This window comes from Petromyzon marinus, chromosome 53 (genome assembly GCF_048934315.1).
Source record: "Petromyzon marinus isolate PM22_M1 ecotype Great Lakes invasive population chromosome 53, UKy_Petmar_22M1.pri1.0, whole genome shotgun sequence".
Lineage (NCBI taxonomy): Eukaryota > Metazoa > Chordata > Hyperoartia > Petromyzontiformes > Petromyzontidae > Petromyzon > Petromyzon marinus.
Genome location: NC_133719.1, coordinates 7,177,269 through 7,196,705, shown reverse-complemented (window position 1 = coordinate 7,196,705; position 19,437 = coordinate 7,177,269). Strand labels below are relative to the sequence as shown.

Sequence of the window (19,437 nt, the reverse complement as noted above, 5' to 3'; positions counted from 1 at the left end):
TCACTGGTGGTGGCCATGAGCGGGAATCGAACCCGGTGGCCGGATTCATAGCGCAGTGCGCTCACCGCTACACACACAAACATACACACACAAAAAAACACGCAAAAACACACACATACAAAAAAAACACGCACAAAAACACACGCGCAGAAACACACAAAAACACGCACAAAACACACGCAAAAATATACAAGCACAAACATACACACAAAAAAACACGCACAAAAACATACACGCGCAAAAACACACGCACACAAAAACACACACAAATTAATACGCGCACACAAAACCATACGCACACAGAAAAGCACACCTGGTGAATATTGTAAATCGTTCCCCCCGTCGTGCACCTCGCACGGCGCCACTCTGCGACGCCGAGGTGAGAGTCTGAAGCAGCGCCCGAAACATCGCCACCCCCACCGCCACCCCTCGTGTTCCAGCAAACAGTCCGTCGTAATCAGTGCCGGATAATCCTCGTAGTAAATGTAGTAGCTACGGGCCCCGCACTTTCAAGAGCCCCGCGCTAAACGCTTAAAAGCTATCAATTCCGGTTCAGTGATTCTGCACTTGCTCTATTACTACAGTACTATACCGCCTTCAACTTTTATGAACGACTGCGTGCTAAAGGTTAGCGATTTGTCGTATTATCTGGCTGTATAGCAAATGAAAAAAATACAATTGCTTTACTATGCAAGCAAAACAATTGTGTCTTTCAATATTTACGTGTTGTTTTTATTTAGGGCCCCTTCATAACATATGCTACAGGCCCCGCACTAGCGTCATCCGGCACTGTTCATCATGTGAACCGGCCTTAGCCGAAACGCGCGTTCGATACAGCCGCGTTGGGCAAGGGTTTATTTATTCCCCCCCCCCCCCCCCTTACGTGGGGCAGAAAATAGATAACCGAGAGACGGGGGGAGAGTCTGCTTGGGTAGGACCCATCGCTGCTACAAAAAGGATCATAGCCAATGGCTGAAAAACTGGTGGCGAATTTAGGCAGCCAATGGACGGGAACGTTCCCCCAAATGGGGACAGTCGCCATGCGGAGATGGAGTGATGAAATTAGCTCGTGCGTGGGAGCAGGATTAAGTTCTGGAATTGTATGGAATCGCAATGGCTTGGGAAGGTCTTCATCCAGCAGTGGATTTAGTTGCTGCTGGTGATGATGATAACCACGTGTCAAGTCGATTGTTTTGTTGCATCGAGTGAGAACTAATCAGACCAGGGTAGAGTCGTATTTGCAAGAGTGGACCTGGGCCAGGAGAACGATCGTGATGAACGCGTATTTTTAAATGTAAAGAGAGAATAAAACAGAGGACCCGGAGAAGAATCCACGTGACTACGGGGACAGGGATATGCAAACTCCAAATTTACTGCAGGCGACAGGGTCGGGATAGAACCCACGACCTCCTGTATACCAAGCGAGGTAGTTAACATCTCCTAGTCACCGTGATAATGATGAGAGAGAGAGAGACACGCAAACTCCAAATATACAGCAGGCGTCAGGGTTGGGATCGAACCCACGACCTCCTGTATACCAGGCGAGGTAGTTAACATCTCCTAGCCACCGTGATGATGATGAGAGAGAGAGAGACACGGAAACTCCAAATTTACAGCAGGCGTCAGGGTCGGGATCGAACCCACGACCTCCTGTATACCAGGCGAGGTAGATAACATCTCCTAGCCACCGTGATAATGATGAGAGAGAGAGAGACACGCAAACTCCAAATTTACAGCAGGCGTCAGGGTCGGGATCGAACCCACATATTGCCACCATGGCCTCTCATTTGAGGCCGAGTCTACCTCGGGGGCGGTCCAGGACCGGTTCAGATAATCGTCACTGGCGTTGGCCGTGAGCGGGAATCCAATTCGGGTCGCCGGGTGCGTAGCGCAGCGTGCTAACCACTGCGCCACCACTCTCCACTGTCACACAAAGACAAAGGATCCCCAGTATAGTCTTAACAGACTGTTGGGGCAAGTGTTGTTAGCGAGCACCTATGAAGGTCGGAACGCTACACGAGGTGGTGGGTGGCCAACACCACGCCCGACCGCCTTCGTCTCCCCAGTGGCGATGTTTACAAGTCGACCTTGGGGAGGCCCCAGGACCGGTTCAGATAATCGTCACTGGCGTTGGCCGTGAGCGGGAATCAAATTCGGGTGGTCGGGTTCGGAGCGCAGCGCGCTAACCACTGCGCCACCGCTCCCTGCACACGCGCGCCGGCCCTAACGAATTGACTCGGCTCCCTTCCCAGGGAATAGCAACGTAGACTACACGTCTTGGACCCGTGCTCGCGTCTCCCGTGTACGTTGCGTCAAAGGGAGGCAACCCCAAGGCGACTGTGTAAGGTCACGTTGAATGCAAGCGTAGGGAACAAAAAAAACTTTATAAAGGGGTGGAAATGCCACCGTAGCCCCATCGTGGCATTTTGCTCTTTGATTGGATGAATGAAGACGACATCTTCATTCGTAGGGGCGCTCTCCGACGCGTGCTCGGGTCGTGCCGCGCGTCCTTGTCCGGCGTTTCGTTTCGTTTCGCGCGCCACGGTGGCTAGGAAGATGTGAAATTACCTCGCCTGGTATACACAGGAGGGTCGTGGGTTCGATCCCGACCCTGACGCCTGCTGTATTTGGAGTTTGCGTGTCTCCCTCCCCATGGTCGCGTGGATTATTCTCCGGGGCCCTCAAGGTTTTCCCCTTCACATTTAGAATCAGCATCACGCGTTTAGAGTATTTGGCTGCTATACACGTCCACGTGATGATGATGATGATAAGCCACTTCGTTGGGCTATCACTTGTGGCTACGTCGCTTCGAGAAAAGCGCTATGTAGCTCAGTGGGCCTTACCTGGTAAAATAGAAAATATATATACAGTAGTTTTCTTTTGAGAGTTTAGTCTTCTCCAGCAACCGAATGGAGGCGGCTCACTCTGCCATGATCGGCGGGAAACCGCGAGGTGCTCGTTCCAGTTCCTGAAGTAGCTCCCAGCGCGTGGTGCGAAACGACGGACACCGTGCCGAAACAACATTCTCGCGTGCCATGGAGGCCTTCACAGGCGCTTGCTACGAGCTTATTCGCAAGCGGCGTTTGACTCGGCGGTCGAGCAAAGACGGTCACCGCATCGCTTTCACATGCGCTTCTGCGGCCGTCTGGAACGTTCTTCCTTCCGATGTTACGAAGCCACTGGAAGCTGGGCACTTTTTAATCCAAATTGAAAACTCATTTCTTTCGAACTGCTTTTCGTGTTTAGTTTGTTGTCCTTCTCCTCCCCCCTCTGCACTTCCGATAATCACGGTTTGGCTACGTATGGTGCATTCGAGACATCGAGCGACTTAAAAGCTCTTCTGGAGCACTGGGTTGACAGCGACGTTTGTACCTCTGGCTTTGACTTCACTGGGAGTCGTATGCGGGGAGAATTGCAGCCACGCCAATGTGGGTGTCCTCCCTAATAGAGGCGCTTTTTTTTGGGAGGGGAGGGGGTGGGTTAGATCGCGCAAATATATCAATGTGTCGTTAAAACCCGCCACCACCCGACACAGCCAACCAGTAAGGGTTGTCACGTAAACAGAACGTGGCCAATTCGTCACTAGTACAGCACTAGTCTATAGTAGTGTATAGTGTTGGAGCGCCAAGCCACAACATTTACAATCCGAGTACGACGTTTCGCCTGTAATTACAACAGCCTCCGGGCGATTTGGTTTCCGGCGGTGTCAGCTTTGATTACGGATGCGCGTTGAGTCATCATTTGCCGTCGAATCAGAATGAGGACCTTTATTTAGACTGCAGGAGGAATCCGATGAGCCGTGAAGCTCTTGATTCTCACAGATGTCCAGTATGGGCGGGTCAAGCTCGTGGTGCAGTTGCACAGTCCGAATACTCGACAACTGGCTACTCAGCATGCACAAAAGTCCAGTATACCCCAGGGGATCTTCATCTGTGTGCGAGTCTGTGTCTACGACGTGTCTCTGTCGACGTGTATGGATGTGTCTGTGCTAGGCGCTACTCGCTAACAACTGCACTTGCCCCGACAGTCCGTTGAAGGTCACCGCGGGAGAGGGACCTTTGTCTCTATCTGTGTGAAATATAACACTGTGTAACCAAAAAAAATGTTTTGTTGCTGGGTAGTAAGTGTTATTATCTAATTGCGTATGCCTCAAAAGTACAGAAAATGGCTATTATTCACCACAAACTTTGCTTTTGTGACCAGGACAGTGATATTTTGAAATGTACATATTTTCAATGATAAAACGTGGTGTGTATTTGTGTCATTCCTTCACATAAAGCCCTGGTCACAAAAGCATAGTTTGTTGAGAATAATAGCCATTTTCTATACTTTTGAGGCGTAAGCAATTATAAAATAACACTTACTACCCAGGGACAAAAATTGTGTTACATAGTGTTGCATTGCGTTACACAGCGTTACATAGCGTTACACAGTGTTACAGTGTTACACCGTGTTACATAGTGTTACAAAGTGTTACACAGTGTTACACAGTATTACATAGCGTTACACAGTGTTACACAGTATTACACAGTGTCACATAGCGTTACATAGTGTTACACAGTGTTACATAGCGTCACACAGTGTTACATAGCGTTACATAGCGTTATATAGCGTTACACAGTCTTACATAGTCTTACATAGTGTTACATAGTGTTATACCTGTAGCTCTCGTTAATTGCCATTTGCCAAGCTCCGCATTGCACTGACGAACCCGATTTAACTTGAGCGCTTCGTTCAAATGAACGCCCGGTCAAGTCGAACATGATTTCCTGCTCAGGTGAGCGTTGAGGCGGTGCCCACCCACCGTTTACAGCCCTGAGACAAGCGCTGGAAACTCCACATTCCCACGACGGGGGTTGAACTTATCCACAGGGCAAACACTGCTGACTGCCGCACAAAGTGGTGCTCGTTTTAATACCCAACCTCGAAGGGGTGATGATGATAGGTTGATGATGATGAATGATAAATTGATGATGATAGGTTGATGATGATGAATTATAAGTTGATGATGATAGGTTGATGATGATGATGAATTATAAGTTGATGATGATAAGTTGATGATGATAGGTTGATGATGATGAATGATACATTGATGATAGGTTGATGATGATAATGATAAGTTGATGATGATAAGTTGATTATGATGATGATGAATTATAAGTGGATGATGATAAGTTGATGATAGGTTGATGATGATGAATGATAAGTTGATGATGATAGGTTGAGTCAACCCCAATCCAGCATTTGGACTCCGCAAACCTTCCGTACGCAATCCGCCCGCTCTACCAAAAGGCTGTACGCCTTTTGGCGTCCTCTGGTCGAGCACCAATTGGGTCGAGGTTCAAAAGAAAGCCGTCCCTTGGTGTGGACCAATCAGTTTCAAGGACAATGCATATATTATCATAGTATGTTTTTGTTTGCATTTTGACTGCAGGTATTGTGGTTAATGCAGACATGAATCCTTGTAAAAAGGTTTCAGTTTTGTTGCCAGAAAAAAAAGGGGAAAAAACCTATTACATTTTGGTACTGGCAAAGGAGGTCTAATGATGATGATATCACTGTTTCCTTATGCTCTAGATTACATTTTTCCCTATATTTTAAAACTAAAGTTGGGGGTGTGTGTTTATCACCTAAAGAACACGCGGAGTTCCACAAGACGGATTGGAGTCTGGTTAATTTAGCACGTAGGCTTTTCGCGACCAGTATTATTCATAATAAAGGCTTCATTATGGAGTCTGGTTGTGCTTCAGTGCCATCCTCCGGAAGGTGCGTCTCCATAGCAATACATTTCCACTTTCCGACCCAGCAGACAGAACACAGCCGGCGGTACATTGATAATCTTCCACGAGACATCTCTCTCCCAATTTTAAAACAGTTTGCATGATTCATTATCTCCTGCAAATGTCTCGCCAAAGCCACACATTATTGGTGCTCGACCAGATGACGCCAAAAAACGTCATCTGGTCGAGCACCAATTGGGTCAAGGCTCATAAGAAAGCCGTCCCTTGGTGTGGACCAATCAGTTTCAAGGACAACGCATATATTATCATAGTATGTTTTTGTTTGCATTATGACTGCAGGTATTGTGGTTAATGTAGACATGAATCCTTGTAAAAAAAGGTTTCAGTTTTGTTGCCAGAAAAAATGGGAAAAACCCTATTATCTTAAGAAGCGTTAATATCTTTTTTGAACCACCCTGTATATATTCTCCAACCTACATCAATCAGTACACACGTGATTAGAGATGGAGGTGGCCTAAGATTAAGATTTTAAAGGGCAGAGGTGCAGCCCTGCAATTTCTTGCTCACGCTACTGCTAGCGGAAGTCCCTCCTGCAGAGAGCCTCCTCTCGAGGGTACTTTGGTCTAATCCTCCACGCTGGCCAGACTTGTTGGAAGCGGTGGTCATACCCTCGCTTCGCGCCCCACCATGCGTACATATGATGCGCCCGATCAACTTTCGGTGTTTGTACAATGTTGAACTTCTTTCACACCGTACGTAGCCAACCGTGCTTATTTGAGGTGGGGGGGGAACCCATTCACGCTGCTGTGTGGACAGGTGGGAGGGCGGAGGGGGAGGGGAGAGAGATTTAAGAAACCTGCACCATCAACTACCAACGCTCTTGATTGCAAGTTGAGCATGCTGGACATCTGTTAAAAAAAAGAGCGTCAGAGCTTATCGGATTCCTCCGGTCTTAATGAAGATTCTGTGTCCCGATAGGTATGGTCTGTGGAAAATGTGGCAACCGTACGCGGAACGCCGTGCGGGCCACACCGTGCGGGTCTCCGTGGGGTACAAATGTAGCAGCGTGGAAGTTACGGCACAGCACGACGATGGATTTTGCCCGCGTTGCCTTCCGCCTCGCAGCTGCCCGTGACCACCGGTCGCGCGTAGGTCGTCTGCCCATCCAGGCACCGCCTACGTGACTTTAGGTTCAAATAATCTCTCTATGTGACTTTAGGTTCAAATAATCTCTCTAGGTGACTTTAGGTTCAAATAATCTCTCTAGGTGACTTTAGGTTCAAATAACCTCTCTAGGTGACTTTAGGTTCAAATCACCTCTCTAGGTGACTTTAGGTTCAAATCACCTCTCTAGGTGACTTTAGGTTCAAATATCCTCTCTAGGTGACTTTAGGTTCAAATCATCTCTCTAGGTGACTTTAGGTTCAAATAACCTCTCTAGGTGACTTTAGGTTCAAATATCCTCTCTAGGTGACTTTAGGTTCAAAGAACCTATCTACTTTAGGTTCAAAGAACCTATCTACTTTAGGTTTAAATATCCTATATACTTTAGGTTCAAAGAACCTATCTACTTTAGGTTCAAAGAACCTATCTACTTTAGGTTTAAATATCCTATATACTTTAGGTTCAAAGAACCTATCTACTTTAGGTTCAAAGAACCTATCTACTTTAGGTTCAAAGAACCTATCTACTTTAGGTTCAAAGAACCTCTCTACGTGACTTTAGGTTCAAAGAACCTCTCTACGTGACTTTAGGTTCAAAGAACCTCTCTACGTGACTTTAGGTTCAAAGAACCTATCTACTTTAGGTTCAAAGAACCTCTCTACGTGACTTTAGGTTCAAAGAACCTCTCTACGTGACTTTAGGTTCAAAGAACCTATCTACTTTAGATTCAAAGAACCTATCTACTTTAGGTTCAAAGAACCTATCTACGTGACTTTACCGAAAGACTCAAGAATAAAAAAGGTTTTAGTTTTTAATGGGTTGAGTCGACCCCAAACAGGCGTTGAACTCAAGACCTTTCTGATTGTAAGCCTCTTGCTCTACCGCTGAGCCGATTGCAACGTAAAACTCACGCGAGAATAGTTTTTTTCCCCCCGTTTTGCTAAACGTCTTTACGGTCGTATCGACGTTTCGATCGCAACACAAGCGGTCATCATCAGGTGGAGAAAAAAATAAGGAGTTACCCTCTAAAGGCAAACTTCAAAGTTGTATTTCCTGACAACACATTTATGAAGTAACAACCTCAGTTACTGCAGTACTGTAAAACTTATGAGTAAACGAATATCAAATGTTTGCTCAGTGTTTGCCGAACGGCGTTTTGGCACAATTGACAAGACAGTGCGGTGATTATATGATGTAATATTTTCTAGGCGCAAGACCCTCTATGACTTAATTAGTTTCCGTGTGATTGACACGTTAATTTACTTTGTCTGTTAGGCCACGGAGTGATGCGGCCAACGTTATGTCACAGCACCCGTGCGCAGCCAAACACAGTTTAATTGTTACTCGTACTGAATCAGAATCAGACTTTCCCCCCCCCTCCCACCAAGCAAAGCCCACTAAGCCGAGAGGCTCTTTTCTCAGTGGCGTCTCTCAGTAGGCAGACAACGTCAAAGTATTCCGCAGTTACAGATTTTAAGTTTTTTAAACAAACTTAATGAGAGCAATTATATTCTGTTGGTCTTTCGGTAAAGGCACGGAGATAGGTTAAAAACATTTTTTTTAACAAAAAAATGACGGCGTTTCGATCGCAACACAAGCGGTCGTCATCAGGTGGCGAAAAAAAGAGGGGTTAGCCTCTAAAGGCAAACTGTTTATAAACAGTTTATAAACAGAAAGACCCAAAGAATATGAATTCCTGCAGTCACGAAAGCTTTAAGTCGAGAGCAATTATGTTGTTAAATTAAATCATTTAGCGTGACACCCAAATATGGAACGCCTTGCTGCTTGAAATCAGCCAATCAGAGTCGGTAGATAGATTAAAGTCTTATTTGAAACCCATTTCTTTAAAGTGGCCTTCCCTCTTTAGTTTTGGGATCCTAGGATGGAATGCGCATTATACATTTGAATTATTGTTTAATGAGAGTCTGTTTAAATGAGGACAGAGATGGCAGAATGGAGATGAAGCTAGGGTTTTTCCAAACACTTTGGGCAGCTTCGTGAACTACTTTCTATCCAAATTTGTGCGTGAAATATGGGAATGATCAATAGACGAGTGTCTTAATGCACCGATTACTCTTGCTACAGCTCAACAACAGGTTGAAGAATGATCCTTGCCACCAAATTTAGCAGTGAGCTACGGCGTTTCGCTGAAAACTGCGGCAAGCATCTTCGGAACATACAAATCAGGACAGGAAGTCAGGACGACACTGACATGAATATGACTTCCCGGCTTCTGTCTATGAAGGTAACACTGCTAAAATTAGTACCTCTTTCTGACAAGTCTTGAGTGCTGTAAAGGAAGGTCCTGGCCATAGGAATGTGGAATTCCCACCGCTTGTTCGGGACCACCCAACGCATCGAGAGCGCATTGACTCCTTTCTTTTGCAATGGTCCACGACTGAGCCATGAGTGACGGGTCGATGTTTCCGGTTGCGACCCTCTTGCGCAACCGGTTTCTCCAGCGAGGCGTAACGCTGACCCCGCCACTTCTCCCTCTCCTCTCCTCTCGCCGTGCAGGACTTCGTGTCGGAGATGCTCGCCGTCGGCAGCTGCCCTCGCGACCGCCTCCCCTGGCCTCACCAGGAGGCCCGAGCCGATTACCTGGCCCGTGGGGGCTACCACGGCCTGCACGCGATGCCCCCATGCCCTGCCCACCGGCCCCGCTGCCCATCCGCGCCCGCGCCCTGCCACCTCGCGCCACCATCCTATACGCTACCCGCTGGGATGTCGTCCGTCGCTCAGTCGAGAGCCGGGGTCATACGCATGGTGGGGCGAAGAGTCAAGGACGAAATGGTGAGTGGGTGTGAGCGTGCACGTGTGTGTGTGTGTGTGTCTTGTCCGTAACACACACGTTGGTGTCCTGGGAGGCACATTTAGACCTGCTTTTTGTGTTTCGTTTGTTCTCCTTCCTCCGCAACGTCCGACTAGCACGTTTGGCGACATACGGTGTGAAAGAAGTTCAACACACTTTATGTTTAGTTTGTTGTCCATCCCCCCCGCACCTCCGATTGGCACGGTTGCATACGTACGGCGCAAAAGAAGTTCGACATACATACGTACAAGCCTTGACGTCATTAGACCTCCTTTGCCAGTACCAAAATGTAATGATAGGGTTTTTCCCCTTTTTTCTGGCAACAAAATTGAAACCTTTTTACAAGGATTCACGTCTGCATTAACCACAATACCTGCAGTCAAAATGCAAACAAAAAACATACTATGATAATATATGATGCATTGTCCTTGAAACTGATTGGTCCACACCAAGGGACGGCTTTCTTTTCAGCCTCGACCCAATTGGTGCTGGACCAGATGACGCCAAAAGGCGTCACACAGCTCAAAGACAATGCACTATCAAAGTAATGAGTATGGGTTTTGTTTGCATTTTGACTGCAGGTATTGTGGTTAATGCAGACATGAATCATAGTAAAAAGGTTTCGGTCTTGTTGCCAGACAAAAGGGGGAAAACCTCTATTATTGGACTGGAGGTATTAAACAAAGATGATCGGTGTCCGATTCCCTCGGTTACAGCTCCTCCACACCAGAGCAGCTGCGTTTTTCCTCCTTAATATCTTACGTGTGGTCTGATCGATTTCAAATCGAAATCGCAATTTGAAACAATGCGATTAGGAAATCGCAAAGGCTGCGATTTTTGTACTTAACAATTGTTCTTTGTTTGATTTATTTCTATCAAATTTTTAATAAATACATGTTGGAAGCAATTCATATCTTTTAAGTTCTCATCCTTGCATTAGAATATATAGAGCAGTTCATATTGTGATGGTATCATGTGGCAATGCTCCATCACATGTTTTAAATCTATTACAGAGTGAATATTGAACTGAAGCTTGACTTTAAAAAATGTAATCGCAAATCAAATCGCAATATCTGTCAGAAAAATCGCAATTAGATATTTCCACAAATTGTTCAGCCCTCGTCTGAACCCCCCCCCCCAGCCTCTTCTCAGCAGCCCCCCTTGCCCCCCACAGCACCCCCCTCCCGCCCCCCCCCCCTCCCCCATCGCAACCTCACTTAACACACCACTTGTAAAATGATGTCGGCATCCAGACCTGGGGTTAACGGCAGTGAGGCAGCTTAAATTGCAATTGCATTTTGATTCGTTACAAGCTGTACAGTTACTCTCGTAATTGACCGCAGGGCTGGTGCCCTACATACGCACGTAACTAGCAAAATGACTGAAGAACGGTATTCATCTCAAATGGGAAACCCTGAGTCGGCCGTGTAAATTCCACATTCACGTGGTGGAAGTCAGTGTTCCGCAGGGCAATCACTGTTTTGATTTTCTCACACAGTGGCACTCATTTGCATGAAACGTGGATGCCTGATGGGCCGAATCACCCCATAGCAGAGATTTAAATTTTGGAACGCTCGGATTGTAGGTCCTTGTGTCCTGACCGCAGTGCCACTCGGATTTGAACTTGGAACGCTCGGACTGTGGGGTCTTTTGATCTGATACCGCAGTGCCACTCAGATTTGAACTTGGAACGCTCGGATTGTAGGTCCTTGTGTTCTGACCGCATTGCCACTCGGATTTGAACTTGGAACGCTCGGATTGTGGGGCCTTGTGTTCTGACTGCAGTGCCGCTCGGCAGGATTCTTACGGCAGCGCTTTAGTTATTTACGTCTTAAAAGAGAAACACATGTTTCAAAAAGTGCCATGACATGTACGGCCCCTTTATCAATGCACTGCTGCTGGATGAGAGGGCCTCTCCACTTGGGTTTCTGCCTGTCTGGGTTTGACCTGGACAGGTGGCACTGGCCCAGGTTGGGCCCGGACAGTCAGGGAATTGCTTTTGTGTCAGGGTAGCAGGCAATGATTTGTATGGATATCTGCTGGAACTAATTTCTTTAGAACCGATTTTTGTGTTTAGTTTGTTGTCCTTCTCCTGCACCTCCCATTAACACTGTTGGCTGTGCACGGTGCAAATGAAGTTGAACATACGTACATACAATTGTGTTGAACCTTGCTACAGTTTACTGCACATTTGTGATAGACTGGTACTGACTGAGAAAGTTTTTTTTTTAAACCGGGTAAGGCCCACTGAGCTCTATAGCTCTTTTTCAGAAGCGACCTGGTTACAAATGATAGCTCACCGAAGTGGCTTATCATGTAGAAATTTATGGCAGCCAAATCCTCTAAATGCACGTTGATTCTGAACGTGGAGGGAAAACCCGGGGGACCCGGAGAGAAATCCACGCGACCACGGGGAGAACGTGCAAACTCAAAACACGCAGGCGTCAAGGTCAAAATCGAACCCACGACCTCTTATATACCAGGCGAGGTCGTTAACATCTGTGAAAAAGGTGGCAACCGCACATGCCGCGCGGCTCCCTGGGGTGTGCCTGACCGTACCCCGATACGCTGGTCATTTTGGTGTGCGGTTCGTGGTTGTGGGGTATAAAGCTAGGTAGCATAGCAGTACGGTACAGTACAACCTGCTGCGCATGGCGGCCACCCATCCAAGCACTACCTATGTTCGTAACACTGCTGAGCTTCTGAGATCTGATGAAATTGTGCTGCGTTCCACGTGATTTGGTCGAAGGCCCTGACGCTTTTAGTCCACTGCCAAATCCTGCTTGATGTTTTTTTTTCTTTTCTGCCGGGGCCTTAAGTAAAGGAATTCGCTCGTCTGCAGCAAGAAAGATGTGGAATGTGTTTTTCGCCCCTCATGTAGCCTCATCAGCAATCCCGGGTCCAGCCACAGACTACAATAAAACCCAAGTCCGGTATTGGCAAGGAGAGACCACAGCTGAGCCATGGGGACATTGGAAAGAGGCGACAGGATCGGCGAGAGCTTACCAACACTGCCCAGCGGAGCTCTTTAAAACAAAAACAAAAACATTCTGCCGTCTTTTCAGAGAATGACGCTGGCAATTATTTTGCGATACATATATATCTCTCTTGGTTTTGCGTCGAACGCAGACCCATATCTAACAGAGAGGGCCCTTGCCGATGAACACCTGGCACATCACCGGCATCAGTTCAAGGGAGGCTGACTCTGCTGATGAGACGATGAGTGTCGAAACCGGTCCAGAGTTCGATTGTGTATGAAGCCAACGCTGCTGAAAAAGTGCACTCCTCGAAATCCGCGTCGTGGCCAATGCAACGTGTAAAAAGATAGATTTTTTTTAAATCTCAAAAAAAAATACTGAATTCCATGAATCGGCATTAACATTCTTATTAGGCGTGTAACGCTTCGTCGATTAAAATTGGTTATCTTAACGGGTCAGTTATCTGGTTGAACAAGACACACATTATTAATTCGTGTGTTTTCTTGAGCACTGTCCGTGACAGGGGCCAGATTTCCACAGGGCAACTGCTGTATTACATTTTCTCACACGAGGTGCTCAATTTATTAACCACAGATGCCTGATGGGCTGAGTCATCGCCTTGCGAGGATTTGAACTCGCAACGCTCAGATTGTGGGCATCTGCGTTCTGACCACAGTGCCACTCGCCAGGATTTTTTTTAATGAAAGTACTGGATTCTCGTCTTAGTACTGTCATAGGAATCTTTAATAACCGCAGGCGGTTAAACAAGAGGCAATAAATTGTAGTAGTAGTAATAATATTAAGAATAAATCTAAATGGATGGGTGTGGACAAAAAAGCCTCGCCCAATTTAAGGAATTTCTGGAAGAGCAGCAAGCCACGCTGGGGGCGAAGGGGTGGGGGTTGATGAGGTAGGCCAAGGCTTCCCTGTCGGGGGGGGGCGGGGGGCGGCTTTATTGAGGGGGGCTAGATTTGGCAACCGTTGATGGTCCAGAGGACCCAGAGAAAAATCCACAGGGGTCAGGATAGGGATCCAAGCCACGACCTCCTCCATGAATGCACGTGTGTATTTTGAACTTCTTTCGCACCGTAGGTAGCCAACCGTGCTAACACCAGACGAGGCAGTAACATCTCGCCACCTCACTGCCCCAAGAAGAGCTTCACGGCTCATCGGATTCCTCCGGCCTTAAATAAAGATTCAGATTCTGATTCAACTTCCACCACGCCCTCTTCGTTAGCCTGCCCAGCCCAGCTGCCCCCGCACCCCTCCACCGACCCAGCCCCTGGATCCTGGTGCGGTTGAACCGCTTTGCACACTTCTCAATGGCTCCCCCCAACTGCCCCGTGAGCGAGCCCTCTCTCGGCGAGCTGCCTCTGTGACTCACCTCCGTGTTGATTTACCACTTCCTCTCAAGCCTCAGCCTATTCTCATCTAGCACGGCGAACGGCTAAGCACATGCGTGTGTGTGTGTGTGTGCAGGTTTTGGTTACTGAGCACCTTTGAAGCGTAACTAAACCTCCCCCCCCCCATCATCCACTCTCCTCTCCTGAAGATCAACTTACAAGACAACATGACCACTTCACTCTCGGTCGACGTTCCTTGATTTCTATTTTGTATTGGCGTGAATATAAAAGTCTCGCCGCTCTCTTTTGTAATCATAATAATTTACTTACTTATCCAGGAAAGCCACAGTGGACTCTTGTTTTTTGTTTGTTTCAGTAGGGCCCTGCCTGCATTGGGGTCTTTATGTGAAGACGTTTTCGGCCAATTAGTGAGTGTTTTATGATATTATTAAAATTATTAATTATAATTTAATTTATTACTTACAATTTTATTTTAACCTTTTTCTTTTTCTACGTGACTTTACCGAAAGAACCAAGAACATGAACTCCTGCAGTCACGAAAGCTTTAAGTCTAAATGTTTTATTATACGTGTGGGAGGAAAACCCGGAGCACCACGAGGCAACCCGGAGTTGGGGCAATGCTAACCCCCCCCCCCCTACGAAGATGTAAAGACATGGCGATCGGTTCACCGTGCCATGCCGCCTTCTCCTGGCGAGACGTGGGGGTATGGCGACCTTCTCGAAAGTCCACGGGCAAAGGGGGAGTTTCACAAGATTCGCGCGGTGATCTACCAACCCCTCGCTGCCTACGCAGTGCTGGGCTACGGGCAGCCACGTGCGTAGCCATCGCGGGCGTTCGTCCCGGCCAAGCGACGGTGGCTATGCTGGACGTCTGTGACACAGCCCATGAGTTGGAACGAACTCTGTTCTGGGCCTCCACGAGGTTCCAATCGGGATGGAATCGTTACCCCGACATTGTCTGTCGTCAGCATAGTGCTCGGAAGACAAAGGGGCAGCCGAGCACGGTGTGCCGATTGTGCCGTCTGATATAATTGTCGTGCCAGCCGTAATATTTGCTCATTTGCGGCGCTTTTCACAGATATTTGTAAAGGGTAACCGAAACGAAGGAAAATAATCATCACAATGGCTACGTTTAGCGGTGGTGGACGAGTGCAAATTTAAAAAATAACTTGCGACATTTACAATTAACACTGCCGAATAACAGAAGGCAGTGTTAATCACAAATGAGGGCCGATGCACAGCATTAATATCATTATATATGTTTCTGTTATAAAGCAGTATTAACGACGAATGTGACAAATGCGATGAGTTTTTTATTGTATTTTTTTTACATGTAAATTAGATATATTTATGGTAGCAGGGTGGCTTAGATGTAAGTGTTGAGCAAGTGCCACTGAAATTCTAAGTTCAAATATTGGCGGCTCCCAATAGTAATAATGGGGTTTTTCCCCTTTTTTCTGGCAACAAAAATGAAACCTTTTTTTACGAGGATTCATGTCTGCATTAACCACAATACCTGCAGTCAAAATGCAAACAAAAAACATACTATGATAATATATGCATTGTCCTTGAAACTGATTGGTCCACACCAAGGGACGGCTTTCTTTTGAGCCTCGACCCAATTGGTGCTCGACCAGAGTTGATCATGATAAGTTGATGATGATAGGTTGATGATGATGAATGATACGTTGATGATGATAGGTTGCTGATGATGATGAATGATAAGTTGACGATGATAGATTGATGATGATGAATGATAAGTTGATGATGATATGTTGAGTCAACCCCAAACCAGGATTTGGACTCCGCAAACCTTCCGTACGCAATCCGCCCGCTCTACCAAAAGGCTGTACGCCTTTTGGCGTCCTCTGGTCGAGCACCAATTGGGTCGAGGCTCAAAAGAAAGCCGTCCCTTGGTGTGGACCAATCAGTTTCAAGGACAATGCATATATTATCATAGTATGTTTTTTGTTTGCATTTTGACTGCAGGTATTGTGGTTAATGCAGACATGAATCCTTGTAAAAAGGTTTCAGTTTTGTTGCCAGAAAAAAGGGGAAAAACCCTATTACATTTTGGTACTGGCAATGGAGGTCTAATGATGATGATATCACTGTTTCCTTATGCTCTAGATTAGATGTTTCCCTATATTTTAAAACTAAAGTTGGGGGTGTGTGTTTATCACCTAAAGAACACGCGGAGTTCCACAAGATGGGTTGGAGTCTGGTTAGTTTAACACGTAGGCTTTTCGCGACCAGTATTATAATACAGGCTTCATTATGGAGTCTGGTTGTGCTTCAGTGCCATCCTCCGGAAGGTGCTTCTCCATAGCAATACATTTCCACTTTCCGACCCAGCAGACAGAACACAGCCGGCGGTACATTGATAATCTTCCACGAGACATCTCTCTCCCAATTTTAAAACAGTGTGCATGATTCATTATCTCCTGCAAAATGTCTCGCCAAAGCCACACATTATTCTCCAGAGTACGTCCTAGAATCTGTGAAAATCCGCCAAGCGTAATGCACAGAGTGTACAGTGCAGTATATGTGTTGGATATTTTGTCTGGGCACGTGCCATCTTACCGCATGTAACACAATAGAGGTGTCTGTGACTCAGAGGGCAGTGCCTTTATGCCGACCTCAGCGATCCACACCTATGCTGCTGACACTACAGTAACACCGGCGAGTTGCACGGGAAACCTGAAGTAGCTTCTCCCCCCCCCTCCCTCCTTCGACATAGCTTTCGGGTACGCAGGCTGCGCAACTGCAACCAGGGTCTGATTTAACGGAGGGGCTCTCGGGACCTCGGATTTTGAGGGGTTCCCAAAAATATATGGAGTTGCGCGTTACAATAATTAGGCCGTGATACTGTGGGCACTGTGATACGTCCCATAGGTAATTGGACGTATCGCAGGATTTCTATGTGTACGCTTTCCTTTGGCGGAGGCAAGTCCACCTGTCGGACGACCTCTGTTGATTCCCCCCGCAATGTGGTACTCATTTTATCGACCACGGAGGGATGATGGGCTGAGGCAACCGCCAACCAGGATTTGAACTCACGACCTTTGCGATTCGCGAGCCGCTCGCTTGGCAGACTTAAAATGCCCTCTTGCAGGCCAGATGCCGAGTCACCACGTGTGCCGCACGGGGGACAGCTGCCACTCGATGGGGGGGGGGGGTGGGCAGGGTAGTGCCTTTTCAAAAATGTCTTCAGATGAGATGCGGTCGAATACAAATCGTCACCATTGTTGAGCGAAGGGGTGCGAGTGAGCGTCGATCGATTCATTCATTCGCTTACCACCACCACCCCACCCCCCCGCCCCGTGTGTGTGCCGGTGTTTGTGGCAGTTGAGCCCGGAGGAGATGGACAGACGGCGGCAGAGGAGGGAGCGCAACAAGGTGGCGGCCGCGCGATGCCGGAACCGGCGGCGCGAACTCACCGACAGGCTACAGGCGGTACGCCCACGGAGACAAAAGATCACCCCCCCCCCCCGCATAGCCTGCACGCGCCGTTAGCGCAAGCGCTGTTCGCGAGCGCCTACGGAGTGCCCGGCACGGCTCCTGACGGCGCGCGGTGTCAACAGCACCGCGCCCAGTCCCGCCTTCGTCTCCCCCAGCGCCGACGTTTGCGCGCCGATTCGACGCAGGGGAAGGTCCAACGAAGGGGTTCAGATATTCTCCGCTGAGGCTGGCCGTGAGCGGGAATTGAACTCGGGATTTCGCTAATAACCACGCGGCCGCTGTCAATCGCCCGTGCGCGCACACACGCACGCGCAGCAACGGCTTTCATTTGGCACGGAGAGGCGGTGGGGTCGGGGCGAGCGGTCAAGGCAAGGTCACGGGAAATATCTAATTGCTGAAACAAACCGGGGATGACACGCCAATGACGCTACGCGCGTGCACGGACGCACACACGAATGTGATTGCGGAATTTCCACCAACGGCTTAGCAGGGAGGGCAGCCGACGTGCGATGAGACGCCGGCCGACATTCCGGCAAACTCCGCGAGACACCGGGCGTATCGTTCTGAAAACCCAAAAAGTGTTTACATTTGCAGGAGACGGACAAACTGGAGGACGAGAGGTCGGAGCTGCAGATAAAGATCGCGGAGCTGAGGAAGGAGAAGGAGCGACTGCAGTTCGTGCTGGACGCTCACGAACACACGTGCAAGGTGTCGCCCGAGCGACCGCCGTCCCAGGCGAAACCCCACGACGCCGGACGGGGGCCCGGCCACATCAACCTCAAGAGCGACGACAGCGGCGACGGCAGCGACGGCGACTGCGGCGGGGGACGCGTTGCCGGAATCTCCGTCGCTGACGTCCACCACCACCACCACCACCACCTCGGCATCGGAGGCGACAGCCTCGACGGCAAAAGTAAAGCGGCAGGCGAAGTTGCGCAGTGTTCGCGCGCCTCGCCGAGAGGCCTCGTTCGGCCCACGCCGGGCTTGCGGACTCAACCGGGCGGGTACGGCACCGGCAGCAGCTTACGAGCTCAGACTCACGCGGGAGCGAAGGCCGCACGCGGCCGCCCGCGGCCGGTTCCCATGATCGCCATCTCGGCGAGAGACGCGGCCGAGTCGGAGGAGCCGCTGAACACGCCCCTCGTGAGCACCACGCCGTCGCTCCTGGCGGGCGCCGGCAACGGGCCGCCGGCCAGCGTGTTCACCTACCCGGCCGCGGGCACGGCCGCCCCGGTGGGGTTCCCGGGTCCGCGCCCGTGCTCGGCGGGGGCCTCGGCGGACGGGGGCTGCGCGGCGGGAGAGGGCGCCACGTGCGCCACCGCCCACCGCCGCAGCAGCAGCGGCGGCGAGCAGTCGTCCTCCGAGTCGCTCAGCTCTCCCACGCTGCTCGCGCTTTAGGCACGACCTCGCCACCTCCCGCTGGTGCTCGGCGGTCAGGGCGGCTGGGGTTCAGCGGGGAGGGGATGGGGGGGGGGGGCTGGAAGGGGGGAGGCGCGGGTGGAAATGGGCGGTCTGCCCCTCGCACGAAAGAAGGGCCACCGACGACGAGTCAGGTTTTTTTTGTCGCCGGTGGATTAGGAGGCTCCGAGGCCCGCCTCTGGGCAGCCCTGGTTGGGCCGGCTGGGCCTGTGGCTCAGCTGCACCGGGTGGCCTCCGCGTTTGGCTGTGATCGTCTGCGTGCAAGCGTTTGACCCGCGGCGTTTTTGGTGGATGTTTTGCGGACGCCCTTCGTGGCGCACTGCAAAAAAAACAAGGAAAGCTCCCGAGCATATGCCCTTCTTACTGGCAGCAGTAAAAAGAATAAAGCCGCGGTGGTTTGGCCACGTCACACACGACATCACGGGCCTGCAAAAGCCAACAGTGGGGGCACGTTTCCTGAAGCCACCCGCCTCTGTCCCACCCAGCGGTATTATTGG

The 19,437-nt window shown here is 49.2% G+C and overlaps 1 protein-coding gene across 1 annotated transcript in view; it reads left to right on the top strand.

Moving 5' to 3' along the window:
- LOC116953962 (protein c-Fos-like) overlaps window positions 1–18,948 on the top strand; it is a 29,489-nt gene extending 10,541 nt beyond the window's left edge. The window contains exons 2-4 of the mRNA XM_032974305.2: window positions 9,423–9,698; window positions 17,408–17,515; window positions 18,116–18,948. Of these exons, the coding sequence (XP_032830196.2) occupies window positions 9,423–9,698; window positions 17,408–17,515; window positions 18,116–18,919 (1,188 nt within the window). The 3' untranslated portion in view covers window positions 18,920–18,948. The remainder of the gene's footprint in view (window positions 1–9,422; window positions 9,699–17,407; window positions 17,516–18,115) is intronic.
- Window positions 18,949–19,437: the final 489 nt, after the last annotated feature.